Source organism: Morone saxatilis, unplaced genomic scaffold, assembly GCF_004916995.1.
Source record: "Morone saxatilis isolate NCDOM2014 unplaced genomic scaffold, NCSU_SB_2.0 Contig9, whole genome shotgun sequence".
NCBI classification, from domain to species: domain Eukaryota; kingdom Metazoa; phylum Chordata; class Actinopteri; family Moronidae; genus Morone; species Morone saxatilis.
The window spans coordinates 13,379,609-13,400,952 of NW_023340268.1; the positions used below are offsets into that span (position 1 = coordinate 13,379,609).

The window sequence follows — 21,344 nt, forward strand, 5'->3', positions numbered from 1 at the left end:
TGTGTGTGTGTGTGTGTCAGTCTTGTTCCCAGAGTTTTCCATGTGCTGGTCGGACTGTGAGGAATGCCTTCCTCTCTCATGGACCATACCCAGCTAAAGACAAGATCCACCTGGCCAGAATCATACGGTACACTTGTCGCTGTGTTTGTGTGTCTGTCTGTGTGTAGGGCTGAATCGATGCATCCGGCGAAGCATATCCACCAACTCTCCAGCCACTGAGCCAACATCCTGATTGGCCAGTCAGGTTGTTTATGCAGTAAGACGAGCAAAGCTTGACGTAGACGTTGCATAGGAGAACACATGGTGGGCTGGGAATACATCTAATGCAATATACTGTACAAACAGTACAAATGCATGCAAAAACCATGTGGACATCTGGACATGGATATAAATACATACGTTTAAACGTCATTGCACACACACTCACATAAACACACAAGGAGTTTATCCTAGTGGAAATCAGACGGAAAGTATTCAGTGTGGAAAAGGCTTACAGAGAACTAATGAATAATCAATGGATATTGATTAAATAAAAGACTAGCCTTGTGCAGAGGGAACAAGTGTGTGTATGTGTTTCATAACAATGTGTGGCTGTACTTGTGTGCTGAATATGTGTGTGTGTATTCTAACAGGCGTAGCTATGTGGGCGTGGAGCTGGTGCAGTGGCTGTGTGAGCAGTGTGTGTACGTACGCTGTCGGACTACTGCTGTGCGTGTCTGGCAGGTGCTGCTGGAGCTGGGAGTCCTGCTGTCTGGTAAAAAACACACACACACACACATATACACACACATATATACACACACATGCACACTAGCATGCCTGGAGGTTGCACTGTGCTTCAGAATTTAAAGTAACCTTCTAGCGACATCGGCAACAGTCTACACATCTGTGAAGAGACAAAGAATGAACCAGTTCACCAGGTAATTTCCAACAGAATAGAGAGATTAATTCACTTCTTCATTCACCTGCTCAACTTTCTAGAAGGTAAAAGGACTCTGTATCCACACACCCACCAATAATCCCAAACATCCTCTTTCTTTATTTAGCTAAGGCCATGTTGACAACTAGCATTTTACTAGACACTAAACCTTCTGATGAACTGAATCTTCCATCACTACACTTACAATGCCTGGATGTGAATTATATTTCTATATTCAATAAAGCTGACAAAGAAGGAAAAGTAGAAATCGTTTTATATTATTTACCCTATGTTTTGTTGAAACTATACTCAGTATGCTGTGGACGACACTTCCTTGTAATTCGGTTATAATATTCAAAGGCAGTTAATGTTTCTTTAACGAATGAGCAAACCTGATCCTCTTGCAGCTGCCGGCTTTTGAACATTTGCTCAGGTGCAGTTCATCGGTCCAGCTAATCCACCACAACAGATACAAAGAGTTGATCCAGGTTTTATTGTTGTCACCGTGTCTCTATTATTTCTCTGGAAACTAAAATATGTTATATATTACCATGTATACCACAAATGTACATTTTACATGATTTCTTTAATTCAGTGTCCCATTTTAGTGATGCACAAAGCAATGATTGTCCTGTTTAAAACGTTTAGGAACAGGATTTCTCCTACATTCAAATTACATTTGACCCCTGGCTGTTTAAATTTGAAAAACAGCTTATCAAATGAATCATCTCATATTCTATGGCTATCTTAAAAGAACAACAACTTGAAGGAATGCTGTATTCTCAATACTTGATCAACTGAGTACATCTGTGTACCAACATGCATCATTGCCTTTCCTTTCTGATAATGATGCAGGTAGGCGAGCTAACATGTTGGCCCCTGACGCTGCTACTTGTTTTTGTGTGTCTCTTCTTCCTGCAGTGGACCAGCGGGTGGTGTTTTCAGACTCCAACTCTTACTACCAGTTCAGCTTTGAGGAGTGTGACTCCGCCTCCTGCGAGTTTCGCTCCAATGAGGGGGATTGGCCAGAGGCTGTTAGGCTCCTCCTACAACTCGCCCCATACGTCCAGTTCCGCTCTGGAGGTGGGGCCAACAGCCCGTAAGTGTCCATCAATTCAACTGTCTGCAAGTTATCCTGAGATGGAAGGATGGTAGGGCTTTCAATGAACAATTAGTTTGACTTAGACTAGGCACGTAGTCTAATCCTCAGTTACCTTCACGTTGTAAAATCCATCCGCTGCTTCACTTGAATTAGTAGCTAACTGGTAACTTCACATTTGTTGTAAGGCAGTTTTATTTTTTAAAGAAGTCAAACCTTGATGTTGATCCTTTTATAGTTCACACACATTACATCTCAGATGATTTAGTGTCAGAATTGGGGCTGAAACAGTTTAGGCAAAAATGCACAGGGATTGGTGGAAGATTGAAGTTCCCACCATTTTGTCTTAAAGAGAACAACAGTGCTGTTTATGTGCCCCCTCTCCCCCCGTGCTGAACTGGACAGCGCTTACACTGAGTTTAGAATTCAGACAGATCAATACATATTGAATATTTTATATTTTCCCAGGTTTGAGTGGTAGTTTGATTTTCAAATAAAAACTGAAAGTAGTGGATGAAGATATAAATGCATATTATTATTCATATATTTATCTGTTGTGTGACAAGAGGTCAATAGGGCCAACCTGTTTCAGAGTTGTTGATGGTGAATGTGACTTAGATGTAAAATACTAGATGATCTCCATTGACCTGAAGTGGAAGCTCATTAATCTGGTAAAGTATAAGTGACAGCATTCCCGTTTAGATTTAAGATTGAGGTCATTTGTCTGTCTGGTGATTTACTGTGAAAAGTGACTGTTTGATTTAGTGGAAGTTAACACTTGCAAGTACTGTTTTGCAACATAACATACACTCACACACACACACTCTCCAAGAGCTTCCTCAAATCCCAGCTAGAAACCTAATCTTTATTCTGTGTTTTAAATCCTCAGTCTGCTTATGTGAGAGACACGTTCATATGCAGACGAACACACCTCCACATCAATAGAAGAAATACACTCATACACAAAAACTGACACATGGGGCGATCACTCATATACACGAGATGGGCTCTGACACACATATACACGCAGACACACACACACACATGCAGAGTGGTGTCAGCCAGAGTTCTCTGCTTTGCCGCTCCTGTGTGTGGGATTCCTGCTGAGGCTGCTACTGAACTCAATCTGTCACTCAGAGAAAGAGGGACAGAGACGGGTGGTGGCGGTGGTGTCTGTGTGTGTGGGGGGGGGTTAACACATTTTTTTTTAGTATATATGGAGAGCGAAGGGAACAAATTCATCTGTGTGTCAACTTCAGAGGGTTTTTACAGACACCAGGGAGAGAGCACGATAGCAAGGGGAATTGAATGTCATATAAATCTTATGTATCTTCCTGTACGTACTCCTATGTTCTGCATCAGTTACTGTACGTACATTATAGTGGATGACATTCATACTTAAGGGCACTCAACCACAGTGTCTCCATGGGTTGGCAGGGTGCAGAGGAATGGGTGGATGGGAGAGGGGCGTTATTGACATATTGATGCCATTTTTAGCACGTTTGTTTCACCTTCGCAGATTGAACATAGATGAGATTATATAGTCAACATCCTAACTCTGTCTGTCACTTTGACCCTGCTGCTGTCTGTGTCTCTTTATGACTGTCACACCATTTCTCTGCAGGAATCCTCTCCAGCTCTCTCTGTCTCACACCATCCCTCTCTCCCCATTTGTCTCTCTTCGTCTCTTGTTGGTGTAAAGGAGAATAACTGTAGCTGTGAGGGAAAACACCTGATATAACTCCACTGGCTGCTTCCTGGAGACTTGGTTAATACACTGACCTATTAGTTAATGTTGACTCTTGATTCTTGTTGTGGAAGTTGGAAAAAGAAGATTTAAAGAAGAATTGGCAGAAGGCTAATAAAATGCAGTGATTCAAATAAAATAATAGCTTATATCGTTTTTAGAGTATGTCAAATATGGTGCATCTATTCTAGTCTATAGTGCTTCTTGTCTTCATAAAGTCTTTATTCAAAAACAGGTGTTGCAAAAGGGTAGGGTCATCTTATATAAAGTACATCTGCATGCAGTTTCTCTTGCTTACATCAGACTTGTTACAAAATATCTAATTAGAGAAATACACCATTGTTGAAGGTGCTGCAGCAAGATTGCAAATGCAGCCAGGTGTATCTGATGCTCATGCTCCTCATGAATTATGGCTCCCTATCTCTTGCTGTAGTTTAATCTAATGAGGCAAGCATTAAATTGATACTGATAACTTGATAAGGCAACATTAGCTGACTGTTATGCCTCCTTCTAGTGATTTCTACTTTAGTGAAGCCCTAGAACAACAGGCGACTAATTAAGTGGGTTATCTCTTCTGCATCATGTGTAGAAGATGTTTCTTAGTGTGTCATTAATCAGTTTGTGTCAACACAGCCAGCTTGCCTCCAAGGATTGCTGTGTATGAACAGGAATATTTTCTACCAGGCACATTGTGGTCGTTGAGGTTTATTAGTTTATTGTTTATTGTTCACTGCAACGCTCGACACAAATAAATGTTCTTTTGTTGGATACATTTAACAAAACTCTCAAGTTTCAAACTTCCGCTTCGTACATCATAGTACCTTGAATAAATCTTAAAAAAAAGACTGTTATTTTAACTGAGGGTCAAATAAATACAGTATACAAAAAACATGTCTTTCCTGATCTCTCTCCATCTCCATCTGAATCAAATTCAGTTTCAATTTAATGAGCTTCATTGGCAGGAAAATGTCTCTCTGTCTCATTCTCTCGCTTCCACTTTGCCTCACATTATAGTAAGGGAAAAACTCATATATAGTGATTTGTTTTTAGAAGAGCTGTGTAGAGCGAAGGCATTACAGTTGGAACTATGAAAAACTGCACACTGCCCCTACAGCAGAAGTTGGTGCATTTATTCATTTAAAGTTAAAGCCATGTCAAATTCAGCTTTGTCAGATCATGGAGATGTTAACTATATGCACTGATTACAAACCTATTCTGTATATTAATCACATAACTTCCATATAGACTCCAAACACAAGGCAGTATAATGTAATCCAATACAGTAGCCCTGAAACAAAGGCATTTAAGGCTATATGTTCAGATTATGTTGAGAATGTTTAATATTTTGTCACCCTGTATATATGCCTTAAACTAAATATCTAATGTTATGCAATGCACTACAACAGCAATTTGAACTGCTAATTCTGTGTATTTGATGCCGCAATATCTTGTTCACTGCCTTTATAATATATCAGTGTTTTATTGTGTGACAGTGGCAATTTACAACAGTTTAATGCACAAATCTGTGTACTCTCCAAAGGACCTCTCTTTGCTCCCACATTATACTGTATATTATATGCAGTACATTATCTATATACATACTTTATTGTTTGGTATAGTAGGAGTAGTAATTCTCATTGACTGACGCAGTCAATAACAATTAAGTTGCCAGTTTTTCTGCCTTTTGAAATACAGTGTTCTTTGCATATCTGTGTGCAGGAAGTGCAGAATTGCCAGGAGATAAAATATGACACCTTAGCTTGGGAGGAGAAAACACACTTGCTTGCTTTGCATGATGCTCTGGTCCAAAAAGGGCAAGAAGCCAAACAGACTCGACAGAATGCTGAAGGATTGGCTAGAGACGAGGGCATCCAAATGAGATTACATTCTCCTCCTCCACAAATCTCCATTGTGACACAAGCTTTTAATTCTGTGTTCGGTTCAGATCACAGCCACATCTTCTTATGCAGTAGGTAGATTAAAGTGTATAGTCATATTTTTTTCTTGTGTGAGGAATCTATATCAAACATAGGTTGACCTATTGTTTAGAATAAGAATCGGTAAGGCTTTGATTAGGATGTGTTCTGGTAAAAACTGAATATTACTAAACCTTTTTGGTTTTTTGGTAAGTACAGGGAGGCGTTACAAGCACAATCCTCTATCAATAGTGCTCTGTGCTGCTTAATGATTGGTGACACACCTCCCACTGTGCCTCTCTTCCAGCTCTGGTACACTCGACTCATGGTGAGTCACCAAATTACCAAATGAATGGCGGCTACAAAAGATTAATGACCCTGATGAGAATAAATTTAGCATGATGACTTAGAATAGACTTTGTACATCTCACGATCCACTAATGGACAACAAAAGATAAAAATCCCCGGCATTGAACCGCAGTGACAACTTGATCATTTGCCCTTGTTCATCCAGCTCTGTCAGAAGTTTTTGTCATCAGTTATTGGCCTTTAAAGGATCAGTGTGTTGGATATATTGGCATCTTGTGGTGTAGTTGCAGATTGCAACTCCCTCGCTGTACTCTCCCTTTTTAACTGTGAAGGAGAAATTACGATGGCTGTGAAATGCGCAAAAAAAACCCAACGTGAACGGCTAGATCTAGAGTTAGTGTTTGTTTTTCAGTTATGGGATACAGTAGAAACATGGCATTTCAACATGGTGGACTCAATAGAAGTCAGCCTACAGTGTCTGTAGATATAAAAGGCTCATTCTAAGGTAGCAAAAACACAACAATTAACATACTTTTAATTATTATATCCCATTTTTGCCAATAAATCCTCCATAAATACTTATGGGAAAGCACAACCACCAAACCTCTTTTCTTCTGACAGTAAAAATATATATGTGTTATATTTTTACACTCCTTTAGGGCATCTGTTGGGTCTACCTGCCTCTGTCTCTCTCTGTCTGTGTCTGAGCCGATAGCTGAAGTGTCAGGCTGAGGGCTACGTGTTATCACCATCTCTCCCGCTTCTGCATCTATCATTCCCTTATCAGATTACAGTGTACAAACACACACATACACACACACACACAGAGTCACACAGGGCTTCATCTTCTTCACTGGGATCTGTTGATAAAAACCAAATGTATGCAAATTGGTATGTCTGTGTGGGTCTGTGTGTGTGTATGCACGTGCAGATGCCTGAGTAAGAGAGTGTGTGTGTGTGTGTCTGTCTGTCTTGTGCGGGGGTGATGCAGTGTGTGGGAGACCAATCCAAACAGTGGTTTTGTAAGAGAACATATTATATGAGGGGCCCTTGGGTGCAGTCTGCCGCTGTTGAAGACAAACTCTACAACCTTGTATTATTGCTGTGGGAATAATGCAGAGTTTACCCCAAAACAACCACCTGTTTATACATCACACACATACACACACAAATGAAGTTATACACAAATGTATTCACAGATGCAGTCAGGCCTGGAAAAAAAATCAGTCACACATCTATATACATTGTGAACACATGTTCAAGCAGCCGCCGCATTGCCGCACACACACACACCCTCACTAACATCAATAGAAGGGTGTGTCTGGGAGCTATTTAAAATGAAACCACATGAAAGAGCAAATGGGGGTGCAGATAGAGATGCTCGATACAAAGACATGTGAGCAGTGAAGAACTAGAAAGAAAGATGGGAGGGAAAATAAAATATTCACACAGAACATATACTCGTCTGATGTATGTTTATCACGTGCCACGGTTTTCAGTTAATTCTTTCTCTATGAAATATCAAAATTGTAAAAAAAAATGTCAGTTTCCACAGTGAACAGTTAATTTGTTTGATTAATTGACTAATTTGCTTTGTCTCTAATTATATTTCATGCCATTAAACTAGGTGTAGTACAGGATTGAACAACAATGGTCAGATGTTAGCTGTATCTGTCTTCTTGCAATTCACATTGCGATCAAACTTCTGACTAGTTTGGTGTCTGAGAAACCAGTGAGCAACAATTTGGAAGACACTGTTGTTTAGATATAACATTCAGGTTTCTTTATATAAAGGTGGCCTCTATCCAATTAATATATATGTATATAGAAAAGAACATCCAGCTGAGAAGCAGATGTTTTTGTAGGCTGTACTTCTTTTCTAGATATACCAGGGGGCAGTATAGAGTGGACCAAAGTTCTGCAGGAAACTTTTTTCTCTGGAGACTGTTTGATCAGGATATAATGCACCTGTGAGTAAAGCTCTGCACTGTATGTGTGCATGTGTCTGTTCAAGGTCAGAGGAGGACTCTGAAGGCAACAGGGACATCTGCAGTGAGATTCTCCAGATGAAAGCTCTCGAGAGGCTCACTTCTACGGTCAGTGTGTGCATGTGTTTCTGAAGATTGGTAAATACAGGCTCATCCATAAAATACACAGCATTTATTTCTGTGTTTTGTACAGGTACAAAGTGAGTTGGCAGCTGCTCTTGCCCGAAAGACTCGCAAAGCTTGTGAGTATACATTTAAGCTGAGTGTGTGCACGCTTTCCCGAGAAGTTCTCCTGTTATGTTTTTGCTTTTCCAGCTACATTATGACATTATGAGAACACGGAGTGACAAAGACAGTGATGCGTAATAAGTGTAAAGAACTATCCTTAATCATTTGATTCTGTTTGGTTGCAGTATCAGAGCAGGACTCTGAGACGACAGAGACGAGCCAACAGGAGCCTCGCACACCCAGCGAGGAGAGCAGCCCGGTAACACACACACATACAAAGACATACATCATTTGATCATACATTGGCCCCCAATCCTGATCCCTCAGTTAATTTTCACCCTCTGCCGAAAGGAGTTTTCCTAATCTGGACAGTGCACACTAGGCCAACAATAAAATTAGAAAAGCCAGTCCAATTTAACATAGAAATATTCCCAAAATATCTCTGCATTAAGAAAATAAAGCTTGTATATAGTGTATAGTTTGCTATAACATCAGTGGAGAGAGTAATGTTAGTCTGGAGTTGATTTGGACAACCTCTCTTTATACGCATCATAAACAAAAAACAAAAAAGGTCAAATGCAGTTTTTTTTTTCCATCTTCAGCTTTTTGATGAAATGTTTGAAATACATGCAAAGCAGCTGCTGCTTCAACCTGTGCGGGGGAAAACACATGCTGTCATTGTGAATATCATTACATGAAAAAGCTGGATCTATTTGTTCATGCTGCTCCACACTTTGCATGTGTATTGCAGCGCTGTGCATTTGAAATAGGTTTCTGTGTTTTATGGGGCACAGTAAAGCTTTTTGACAGCTGTGGTAACCAGATTGCTAAAAACAAAGGACTGGAAATGGACCAGGCTAAATATGACCAATACCAACCAATTAAAATTATAATTTGACTATCTCCAACACAGATTGGCCTTGGACATCCATAATAACAGACCGTAACTGGCTTATTCTGACTCCCTTGCCCTCTTTTAAAGGTCAATGAGTGCAAGTTAAGTGCATGCGTGTGCATGTGCGTACCTCCACGAGGTTGTTGAACGTAGAAAATGGGGTCAAAAGAGTGCGGTGGGGCGCTGTTCGCTCTCTAGTCCCATCTCTATACAGTGGAAACCTTTTTTTCTGCATCAATTATTCATTCTCTGATTACACCAGAGATGAGGAGAGAGGAGGAGAGCATGAAAAAAAGTACGTAACATGTTTTTGGCTTGTGGTTTCATAATACAAAGAAATGAAGATATTTCCCCTCTCATATAATATTGGACAATTTTAGTGGCCTAAAGGGGTTTTTTTTTTACTAAGGAAAAATAAAGAAAAAATAAGCTCAAATGTTTTTTCTTGTTTATGACCCAAGTAATGATTTTGTTTCTATTGGTTCCAGCTGATTTCCGTTCGCTGCGGCTCCGTCATAGTGTTGTAGTTTCAATGTCCAGTGAAAATATGTCAGAAGAAGAGCATTCACTTAAGCCACATTTATAATATACTGTAGTTTAGGGTTGTTTTATTTTTTATTTAATTTAATTTTGTGTTTTAAAACTCTATTGTAAACACATTGGCAGCTCAATTCGATTTAGTAACAAAGGCTTTGTGGCTATACTTACATAGGATGTTGATACAGCAGATCTCACAGCACAGCTGCTGTCATGAACCTGTGTTTTTGTTTAGTTTGTCTGTTGATGTTGTGATCATAACAGTGATTTTGTCTGCAGTTTCAAAGCTCGAGAATGACTGCTGATTAAAATAGTTGGCTTTTTGTGAGCCAAGACCAAATTTTATACTCAACCTGTTGAAAACAGAAACAGAACATTTTATGAATGAAAGGAGCTATATGATGAGTTCAGCTACATTAAAAGTATTGTGATCACGGACAGCAGGAGGGGACAAAGCCTTGCCTCCTTGCATCTCTTTTTTATTTTCCTCTCTTTCTCTGCCTCTCTCACTACAAACTACAAAATGTATTAAACTAGTTGTGCTGTATATGTGTCAAGACAAGTCAAAAACAAGTTAAAGGCACAATTAAAATTAAAATTACTTTTATGTCAATTGCCAATAAACATAGACAGTTATATACATTTACAAGTGAATTTCATGCTTCAGAGACAAGCTGCTCTGGTCAAATATAACCCTGGCATGTAAAGATGGCAGCGGAGAGAAAAAGCCTCACATGACCCATGAGGTCACAAAGGCAACTATGCAACACGTCATGATTCGATGGACGTAAGATTCATCCTGCAATCCTTTCAGGAGGTTTGGGAACCGCTGCAGATTGTAGTGGTAACATGAGTATTTTTTTAGTTTATATGACATAATGAGACAGAGGACAATAAACCACACATTGCTGCAGTACAGAATGTCAACATGGATGAAGAATAAAACTTATTAGTAGAGTTAAAAACAATGGAAATATTTTACATATTCAACTCCACAGAAACTTAACTGGATTGAAGTCTAATTTAGTTTCAGTTATCTGAAAGTTTTAGATTGTCATAGGTCACAGACACGTGAGATTAAAGAAATTACAGGATAGAATGACAGAGGAAGGGAGATAGGCCGAGACGTCCACACAATACAAACACAAACACACACAGACAGGTTTATCTTGGTATGTTCTGTGTCTGGGACAAGTAGCTGAAAACAGGTTAACAGGAAGGGACGGGGCTGTGGCTCTGATATAGTGTGTGTGTGTGTGTGTGTGTGTGTGTACGTGGCCATTCTACTAGATAAGAGTTGTCACTGGGGGGAGTTTTCCTAGTAAACAAAATGAAGCGTGGGAGTATGCCATAATGTTCTGTGTGTGTGTGTGTGTGTGTGTGTGTGTGTGTGTGTGTGTCTTTGCTAGAGCATGGCACCGTGGGATAACTGAGCTCACAGGAAGAGTTAACCAGCTCTGAGCCAAATGAAATACCCCTCTCTCCCTCTCCCAAGGAAAATAAACAGACCATGCTGCCCAGCGCTGGTGATAACCATCATACTAGCAGCACCCTACAGGGAGCACACACACAGACAGACACAGAGTCATGTTTTCTAGTTTTTTTTTCAGGTCTATGCAAGGACCAAGCCATTAGTTTCTCCGGTATCCTACAGCTCTTTTAATGAAATATATTCTCAGCCTATGTCTCTCTGTTTCCTTTTCTGCTTTCTCTTCAGGTCTTTAGTTCTTAGTGTATGCTTCTTTGTGTTTCTCTTTTTCTTTTTTTAAGACATCACTTGTAGATATTTTATATTTAGACAATTACTGTGTACTTAATTTGGGCTACAAGGATGGTTAACACAACTATAGAAGGGAGGAGGCAGACACCCCAGCCCACACTCTTCCCACACACACACACACACACACTCCCGCCCACTTATACTACTAATCACACACACTCACTCTTTCTCCGCCAGATCCTCTGACACAGAGCAGTCAGACATAGACAAAGAGAGAAGTGCAATAGATAATGGGAATTACAGACTTTAATAGATAGAAAGAAGAAGAGACAGAGAGACACAGGATTACGATTTCATCTCATTCTCCTCACATGGACATAAAGGGACAACTGAAAACTTGTCATTGCTTGTTCCTGGATTATGCCCAAATTGCATTCATTCTCCCTTGGACAATAACACTGAACTTTCTTGGCCTTCATCCCGCAAACACTTTTTGACAGTTTCCACCATGTCTTGGGACTGCGGCTTGAGATATGTGTTCATGCCTCCTGTGTTGCAGCTGGGTGGGGTGTGTGCATTGCGGGGCGGCGGTGGCAGCGGCAGCAGCGGTGGAGGAATGGGGACGTGCAGCCGCGAGGAGCTGACCAGCCGGCTGGGACTGGAGGCCGTTCAGCGGCTGGCCAAGGACGGCTGCCGGCTGCTGCAAAACCACAACTACCGGCTGCCTGACAGGAACCAGGCGGTGAGTAAAGTGCGTGATAATGCCACCTATATTTTGAAATGTCATTAATATCATACACTCTCTCTGATGGGGCTGGTGATGTTGTTCTGCAAACTCATTGGTGTTTCACCATGTAATCTGCAAAGCGAGTTGTGGCTATATGGTTAGTATGAGTAGAGAGTAGCGGACGTCATCATGTGGTAGATGCTGTCATTATTGTTGTCACTTTTAAGCACACATACTTCAGGTCTGAGTTACTCACTGGATTCGGGTGAGGGATCATGTGAGTAAATCTTCATCAGGACCATTCTGATTTGTGTTGTCTAAAGGGCAGATATACAGGTGTACAGCATGTCTGCTCACTTTTGTGCATCATCCGAGTACATGAGAACACATCTGTGCACCGACACAGACACAGACACGTGCAAACTGAAGATGCACGGAGCTTCGCTTCATTCAGATCATTTTATTTTAAACATCCACTAGCTCTTTAGCTCGTCTTATGTGGGCGTTGATAATGACTTAGTGCAATGCGATCTCTTTTACATGCTGTCAAGTACTGTATGTGTGTGTGTCTATGTTAATTTGTACATGTGTGTAAGTTTGCTGGCTAGAACTTGTAATCATGTGTCGTAGCTTGTGTGCGTGCGTGTGTGTGTTAATGCACTGCTGGTGCTGTGGCAGGCTGACTCAGTGTGTGCGCATAATGAGTGGGGTGTTAGTGAAGCGCTGTACTGTATAATCCTGCTCTACAGTACACCTGAGGGCAGGAAACGAAGCGAATGCAGTCTGATTTCACCCTACATCACGATGCGTGTGTTTGAGAAATGTACCACATTTCTCTTCAGCTTGGTGAGTTTGACTGAAGCCCAGCCTTGGGGATTTTCCAGACTGCATAGGATTTCACTTTCATTCTATATACAGAAGTAGAAACATAATGTGTTTGATAACAGCCTCACTACTGTGTGAATGTACGGAGAAATATTCATGTAAAGAGAGGGTTCAACTACACTAGGCTTCTCTCTAGACACTACATACTGACCTTTTTTATTTATAGAACAATTTGCCCACTTTTAGGGTTAACTAGAATCTCAAAGTATCATGTCAAGTCCTCTCAAACTGACGTAGGCCTAACTTACATGATAAACCTTTTTTAAAACATTTTTCTGAATAAAAAGCTTAAGGTAATAGCATTTCCAAACATATATAGTTTGTGCTGAATTACAGGCAGATGTGTATGAAAATATGCAGAAGTAATGATCTTGTCTTTGTTTTAAATATAGAGACGATATAGTTTCAAAGAATCCTGGAGCAAGCAGTTGAGAATGACTGATGTGACATTAATCGCAGAGGTGTTTTCTTAAACTTAAAATCTAGTTAAAGAGAGATTTGAGGGAAACATTGGTAACAGTGTTGATGAATAAGTGTTGCGAGGTTAATGATGAAACACCCATGTAGTTCAAAGGTCCTTCGGTCTACATACACATGCCATTTCTTAGATCAGACAGAGTGGGAACTTTGTTTTTGTTGATAAAAGCAGCATCAGTAGCTTTTGCAGGAGTTGTCAAAATATGATTTCTGTTGGCATTGCCAGGGTTTACATATTATCTTAAAGGTCCAGTGTGTAACATTTAGAGGGAAAATGTATATAATATGCATAGGTACGTTTTTATTAGTGTGTAATCACCTGAAAATAAGAATAGTTTTTTGTTACCTCAGAATGAGCCGTTTTTATCTACAGAGGTAGTGTAGGTCCTCGTCCATGGAGTCTGCCATGTTGAACAGCCATGTGTCTACAGTAGCCCAGAACATATTATAAGCCAAATACTTGTGTTTTTTTTCGTGAGTTTCATGGCCACCTTAGTTTCTTCTACACTTGGGATGAGATGGTGAGTCGAGGGGGTTGTAATCAGCAACTACACCTCTAGATGCCACTAAATCCTACACATTGATTTTTTTAAAAGAAAATTCTGTTAAATTAAAAAGAAAAAAATGATATATATTATTAAATGTGCACCTCCATATACTAACTAACAGTACGAGATATGTAAAACAGTGATATTTAAGACTTGTGGTGGCATGTTATTAGATGTAGGGGAGGCAAAAATGACTGGATTATAGCATATGCAAATATCAATAAAATAAAATGGAATAACATCACCAGGTACTGAGCTGTCATGAATGTGCGTCAATGCTGTGCAAGCAATAAAGTCCTTATAAAACTAACTTGTAACTTAAAAATCATTCATCGTGTTACATCAAGCACCACTTCAATTCACAGAGGGTGCCAGTGGTTACAGTAAAAGTGTCAGAGGAAATTAACCAAACAATTCTTGCAAGTTTATGGGCATGATAAAAGGTCGTTAGTCTTGTCAAAGTAGATCAGAAGGATTTGTTGATCACATGGTGATGCTTTTCAGTAATGCACCACACATGTAAGGAGGTGTGTAACAGGTTTGATAATACCTGCCAGCTCATCGTCTAGCACAGGCTGCAAAATGTGGCAGAAACCAAAACCAAGCAAACAGCTCGAATCACCACAAAGACCTCTCTCCTTTTACTGGGTTGTCATGGTGATTTTTTTTTTTTAGTTTCCTTTTTTTCCATGACAAGACAAGCTCTGACAAACCGGTGTGGGCTGTTTCCATAGTGATATAACTCGTGTCAGTATAGTATATTGGGTGAATCTCAGCCTTCTAGTCATTTCAGACTTGCATTTGTACTCTTCCACATTTGATTCAGCCATTAAACTTTATCAGAGGTCAACCTGCACAGCACTGTGCGTTACTTTCTAATTTCACTGCGTGTTTGTGTGTGTGTTTGTGCATGTGTGGTTGTATGTATGTGTGTTCCTGACCTAAAAGCATTGTGTTTTCATATTCTTATCCATTATTTCCAGGAATTGGGCCTAGAGCTATCATAACACAGATATGGCTTGGTCACTATCAGCGCAGACACCAACATAAACACGCACACGCACGCACACAATATGACGAATTGTAAGAGGAAAGGTGGGCCTCATGGAGGGCCTAAAGGAAGCACTCCGTGTTCCCTTCCTGTTCCCGTGTGTGTGTGTGTGTGTGTGTGTGAGAAAGAAAAGACAGACGGACAGACTGAGTGAAAGAGAGACAAAGAGAGGGCAAAAAAGCTTTTCCTCAAAGTCCTGATTTCATAAGAACCCAAAAATGTGTTTAATTTGTTTGCAGTTTATGACCCTGTGAAGGCCACAGCAGGTGCACGTCCTCTGGCCTCTATTCTCTCGTTCCAAACCTCAAACCTCTAGAGCATGAAGTCTGACCATTCAAAGACAGTGACAGAGAGAAAGACTTGGCTCAAGCATGATGAGGGAGAGGAAACAGAAAAAGTGTTTCCAGGAGTGTAGAGAAGAGACAGTGAGGAGGAAAGAGTGTAGACGAGGTGAAAGCACAGATGGTTGAATTGGAGGAAGGGATGGGAAGTCAAAGTCAAGTCAAAGTCAGCTTTAATGTCAACGGAAAAGGAAGAAATGGAAGGAAAGAGACTGACATACCTGTTCGCTGAGAACAAGTGACTGTCCTGAGAACTGAGTTATGGAGGTTTGTACATATGTGGTGTGGCTGATCCAGTTTTGTCATACACCAGTTTGGAAGAGTTGGACTTAAAAGGTTCTGTCCATCATAGCTGCCCAGAAATGTCCCACCCAACCTACAACCCACTTATCCCAAAGCCTGACATATTACCATTTTTGGCTGAGATTAACTAATCAATCAGTTTTTGAAAATTAGATTTTCAAAGTTGTGTTAATTGACTTTCCAGATTTTTCCTGGCCCACAATTTAAAAAGTTTGGATAGAACCGATATGACAGTTAGATTCTGTCTCTTTCTCTCACTCACTGCTTCTTGTATTTCTCACTTTTCGCCACTCTCTTCTGTGTCTCTCACTTTCCGTTTCGGTCTATTGCCTTTCATCTTGCTTTCTTTTCTTGTTCTCTCTCTTTTTCTGTGTTGCATAACTTTCTAACCCCCTCCTCCCCACAGTGTTCGAGTGTGTATATTTTCCCTTTTCATGCCTCACATTCTTTCTCAGGCTACATCAATGTTGTTCTTGTGAGCTGCTGTTTGCACTTAAATCGTATCAGATTGTTTGTGTGTGTGTATTCATATGTATGTACATATAGTTACATATAGTGGGAATGTTGCCAGACTTATTTTTGTTTTGGTGCATTTTGTGGAAGCCTTTTGATCATGTGTGTGTTTATAATGCCACCTTCCTCCACTCTTGGCTCAGAGTTGTTTTTCTTGGCATCTGTGTAAAGAGTGTGAGTGTGTTATCGGAAAGATCAACAGTTTTCTGCTGTATCGGGAACACAGTGGCACTTTTTCTTTTCCTTTGTTTTTATAGTAGTTATTGCATAATTGGTTATGCAATATCTATTTCCTTTTTGGAGACTTTTGATATAGCATCCTGGTTCATATTTGAACCCTGGATGGATGAAGTGGTCTAATGGCCCCTTTAGACCACTTAGCCACCAAGCTTGTTATCTTGGGACCACATCTGGGCCTCTGGGTGCGGCCTGGGTGCCAGCCCAAATTGTAATTAATGGCATGCAGTGTCACATCTCTTTACATCACTGCCTTATTTATCAGCTGCAAGCATCTCTGTGTTGCTAATCCTTGAGGACATTTCATTTCAGCATGTTACATAATGAACAGGCAGGGATTCTTTGAAAGGACACATTTTCCACTTTGAAGACCTGGCAGTCTTTTGTGTACTGCAAATCATGTATAAAACAATGTGTGTCAGAATATTGTGTTGGTCAACTAAAGGCTGGGTAGTAATACAGTGTAATCCTTTGCCTTATACTTATTTACATTGAAATGATTATAATGCTGTTAAATAGCCATGAATAATGTTTCTGTTAATTGTGGCTGGATATGAGGACTAAACAAACAGTTATAAAGCTTTATAAGCTTTATATCTTAAAACATTTTCAAATTATGCTACTTAAAAGTATAGTTTTTTAGAGTGTTCAGACAAAATGGAGGCTTTGCTACTGGGAATCAAATCAGAGTCTCTGCAGTAGTGGGCGAGTGTTTTTTTTTTTTCCTTTTTAAAACCTATGAACTGCCTGAACGCCCCTACAGTGAATCATTATAAGGTGTCGAAATAAACAACAATATTCTGTGTTGCATTTGCAAGTGTTAAATCATCATTATCCTTTAGCTGTAAAATAGATATGGATAGTTAACATTGGAACTGAAGCTTGAGTTGTTGAATCAATTGTATTTATATAGTCAAAAATCACAAATTGGCCTCAAGGAATTGTTTAAATAAGATCAATGTCAATGGTCAATCAGCCCAAATGAAATGGCGGAATTGTAATAAAAACATAAAAAGAAAATGTAATGGAAATGTTAAGAAATATACACAGCAGTACACCTGAGGGAGAGGATCCAGTGACCTCAGTCCGTTTCACATCTGTATGATAATCCAGTGGAATATGAGTAATCAGGGCATGTTCACACACACACTCAGAGCACTTGGGGCATGTTGTTTTGTCTGACCCAAGTCAGACCCCACCTGCTGTCTCTCTGAATCAGACAACTCCTTTCATCAGACGATCAGACAGAGATAGTGTGTTCACTTGTTTGTGTCTGCCTGTTTATTGAGTTGTTTGTGTGTGTGTTACAGAGATATCTGTGACTGCATTAGGAGTGCTCTGTCTCTGGGCTCCATGATGTCTAAAATGAAATCAAGGTTGCAAATGTTATCACAGTTATTGATTACTGTACTGTTGGCACTTTGTATGAACCTTAGGACTTTTTCTTTAACGTCACTGTGATATGTAAGTGTGTGTGTGTGTGTGTGTGTGTATATTAAAGAAAGAAACGGTGCAACAGAAAGGCAGGCCTGCTTAGAGAGCTCTCTGTGTCAGTAGTGATTGCTGCTCGATCCCTCTGGCTGCGACAGAGACTGCAGCGAGCAGCTGGGGGAGAGACGTTGCTTCTTTATCTCTCCTCCTGCTTCTGTCCTCTGCCTTTGATCTCTCCGCTCCTTTTTCTCTCTTCTCCGTCGGGCTGTTTCTTATTGTGCTCCTTTGTCCATCTGGAGCGCTGTCGCCGTCGCACTGTCGCTGCAGGTGTTGGCGTGTATGTGCCTGGAGTCACAGATCAAGTTGCCTGCTCATTTTTGGAGCAGGAGATCATTTCAAGTGCCAGCCCACATTCCTTGTTGTCCCCATTGTTATGTATTACACAATACAATTTCTTCTGAAGGCAGGAAATGCAATACCTCCCATTGATGGTGCCAACAGTATCTGTGTGTGCATGTGTGGATTGGTGCTGCATTTGCCTATGTAATCGTTTTAATCTTAGGTAAAGGGTCTGGAGCCCAACTGATAATGGATTTTTTTAGGTCAACAACAATATTGGACAAAAAATCTGACTATGACATATATTGATTTATACTGATTTTCTTTTTCAACATAAACACATTAGATAAAATAAATTTTTCATTATGATTACTAAACTTACCTTAGACGTATCTTTGGTATTTTTTGGCTGTAATTTCTTCTTACTTAACTCACATCATACCCAGAAACCTATATATCTTGTAATAAGCTAAAATAGGCCTACAATATCGACCTGGCTGTCATTTGACCTCTACGGGTCACACAGGTATTTTTTTGTCTTAGATTAGGGCTGACTGGGTTTTCAGTGATTAGAGTCAGTTTGGACACGGTTAGGATACAAATAATGTAGGCAGATGCATCACATTTATTTTATTGCCTGTTGATTCTGAAATGACATAAAAAAAACATCCTCTACCCTTTTTAAATGGTCTTCCAGCAGTTTTGTCCTTTTTTCCCTTTGTGACATGTTGTCCCTCTGTTTTGTCCTCTCTTTCCTCTCTCAGGAGGCACTGGGGAGGGTTTGTCTGAAGGAGAGAGGACGGGACGTATTGGTGTTGCGGAGAGTGACATCATCAGTGACGTCGCCCTCGGACCGGCCCTCACCCACATCGTCAGGGGGCGGGTCCAGAGAGGAGGATTGCGACAAGAGGTCAGTCCCCCTTCCTACATAATAAGAGCCCTCCACACAAACAGTGGCAACAAAAAACATAATCATAGTACTCCTCCCTCTCTTTTTCAGTTTTTTACTCTGGCATCTAATTTTGCAACCACACACTCCTGCACATACATGCAAAATAACAGTAGTGCTGTCAAGTGTGTGTGTGTGTGTGTGTGCGTGTGTGTGTGTGTGTGTGTGTCTGTCTAAGATAATGTATGCTTTAGCTTCTGGCACAGAGCGGGATGAAGAGAATGGCTTTTTTGTTTTCAGCTGAAAGGGAAAAAAATATGACACCAAGACTGGTTACTTCCTTCTGCAAATCATTGTATGGGTTTAGAATCGTATGTGTGTGTGTGTGTGTGTTGTGTGTTTGTGTAAGAGAGAGAGATTGTATACAAATGCATTTCCTCAAAGTTAGTTTCTTTTGTGCAGTGTCTGTGTATTTAAGCCAGTTTGTGCCAAGACCTAAGGCACAATGCAGGGAGTGTCAGTGACAGGCAGGTTAAGTGGGTGTATGTATGTGTGTGTAGACTGCTTAGCATCGTCACTAGCAATCAGTTTGCTCCGAGTGCTACTGTAGGAGTTGTCAGAGAACGGGTTTTAATCTATGGAGCTTTTAGCTGACAGAGGCGGAAGGGAACGCAGTTTTACCCCACAGGAGAGCACCCTTCCTGGGATAGAAAAGCTTTAGATGAGGGCTGATCCTGTGGGAGTGTTTGGATATGAAGATGACCACCGAGCTAGCTACACTTGCAGAGGCAGAAGAGGACATAGATGATGAGGATGATGATGATAGCAGTCATGACGAGGACGGTAGCAGTTCAGAAATCTGTACATTTGATGTTCCTCATTTTCGTTACATCGATGACGACGATGTGGAGGAGAATAAGGATGAGGAGAGGGGTGGAAGCGGTCGTACTTGGTGCTCAATCACTAGTGAGGAAGATTGTTTCGACTCTTCGTCTTACAGGTATGTCGTTGTATCGGGGACACCGCTCAAGATCTTGGAGCATCTGCTAAGTGACTTGCGGCTGGATGACCAAAGAGGGGCGCCAGAGAGCAGGGAGAGCGGTAAGTTTGTCCGCACGCACACGCAGGTGAATACACGTCTTGTAAACGCTGTGCAGAGACACATCTGTGAGAGGGTATCCCACACATACAACGGGGCTGTACAGTATCTTCCTAAAAAGATAGAAACATACAGACAGAATTAGAGTAAGACAAAAGTTAGTGGAAATGAGACAGTTTGTCATATAAATAAAGCAGTTGAGATGTTTGTCTCTGCTGTTTGACCAACGTTGTATATAAAACAAAGTTACTCCCTCCCCTCACATTCAAAGGAATTTCCTTTTCAACACCATGCAACAAGTTACAACACACACACCTTTCTCTCTTTGATTTTCCCCTTTGTGAGTTCAAACCCAGGAGGTATGCTCTTCCATTCAATTATACTTTCTGTGTGTGTGTGTGTGGCTGCATGGCTGCATGAGTCAGTCAACACTTCACACCATGTCCAGGTGCGTGTGTGCACTCATTCAGCCATGACACTGCCTGTAAATATGAGAAATATTCAAGAGGTTAAATGCTCTAATGAGTTTGTGAAACGATTCCCTCGGGGTAATGTAGACATTTCTGCTGCAAACTATTTCAGTGGTTTGTTAACTGTCATATATCATCTTCACAATCCTCAGATCTACCTTAAAGCTACTGGGTTCTTTGATGGTGCAGAAGTTTCAGTCCTACTACACTGTTTTACCTCAGGCAATGTTTTGTCATTTGTTTTATAGCTGTGTTGTTAGAACATGGACCACATTGAAAGTAGAGCCGTAACTAATGATTTCTTCACTTTGATGAATTATGAAGCTCAAAAGAGAAAAGATTGTTTAGTTAAATAAAAAAATGTCTTTCATTTTCTTTCAGTTGACTACTTGATTAATCACCAAATCGTTTGGGATTATTTGAGTCAGTTGCTTTATGTTTTTATCATTCACATGCTGTTAAAGTAAGATAACTGATTTAAAATATCAACTAATTTCTTGTCATAGTCAATGGATGTTTACTCATTTCTGCCGCAAGGGGGTCTTTCACATTAAAAAAATAACAAAAGTCAAAGTTTGGTGACATCTTGAAGTAGATTTGGCTCATTGGATTATCAACAGAGGCCTCCTCCTCTCTAAAATAAAATGGACACGGTGATTAAAACTGGTAAAGACAC

The 21,344-nt window shown here is 40.4% G+C and overlaps 1 protein-coding gene across 1 annotated transcript in view; it reads left to right on the forward strand.

Moving 5' to 3' along the window:
- Positions 1-21,344, forward strand: part of rapgef5a (Rap guanine nucleotide exchange factor (GEF) 5a) — a 53,933-nt gene that overhangs the window by 10,043 nt on the left and 22,546 nt on the right. Inside the window, exons 3-11 of the mRNA XM_035681637.1 lie at positions 21-127; positions 633-754; positions 1,841-2,018; positions 8,005-8,086; positions 8,172-8,220; positions 8,392-8,465; positions 11,918-12,100; positions 18,975-19,120; positions 20,100-20,200. Coding sequence (XP_035537530.1) covers positions 21-127; positions 633-754; positions 1,841-2,018; positions 8,005-8,086; positions 8,172-8,220; positions 8,392-8,465; positions 11,918-12,100; positions 18,975-19,120; positions 20,100-20,200 — 1,042 coding nt within the window. The remainder of the gene's footprint in view (positions 1-20; positions 128-632; positions 755-1,840; positions 2,019-8,004; positions 8,087-8,171; positions 8,221-8,391; positions 8,466-11,917; positions 12,101-18,974; positions 19,121-20,099; positions 20,201-21,344) is intronic.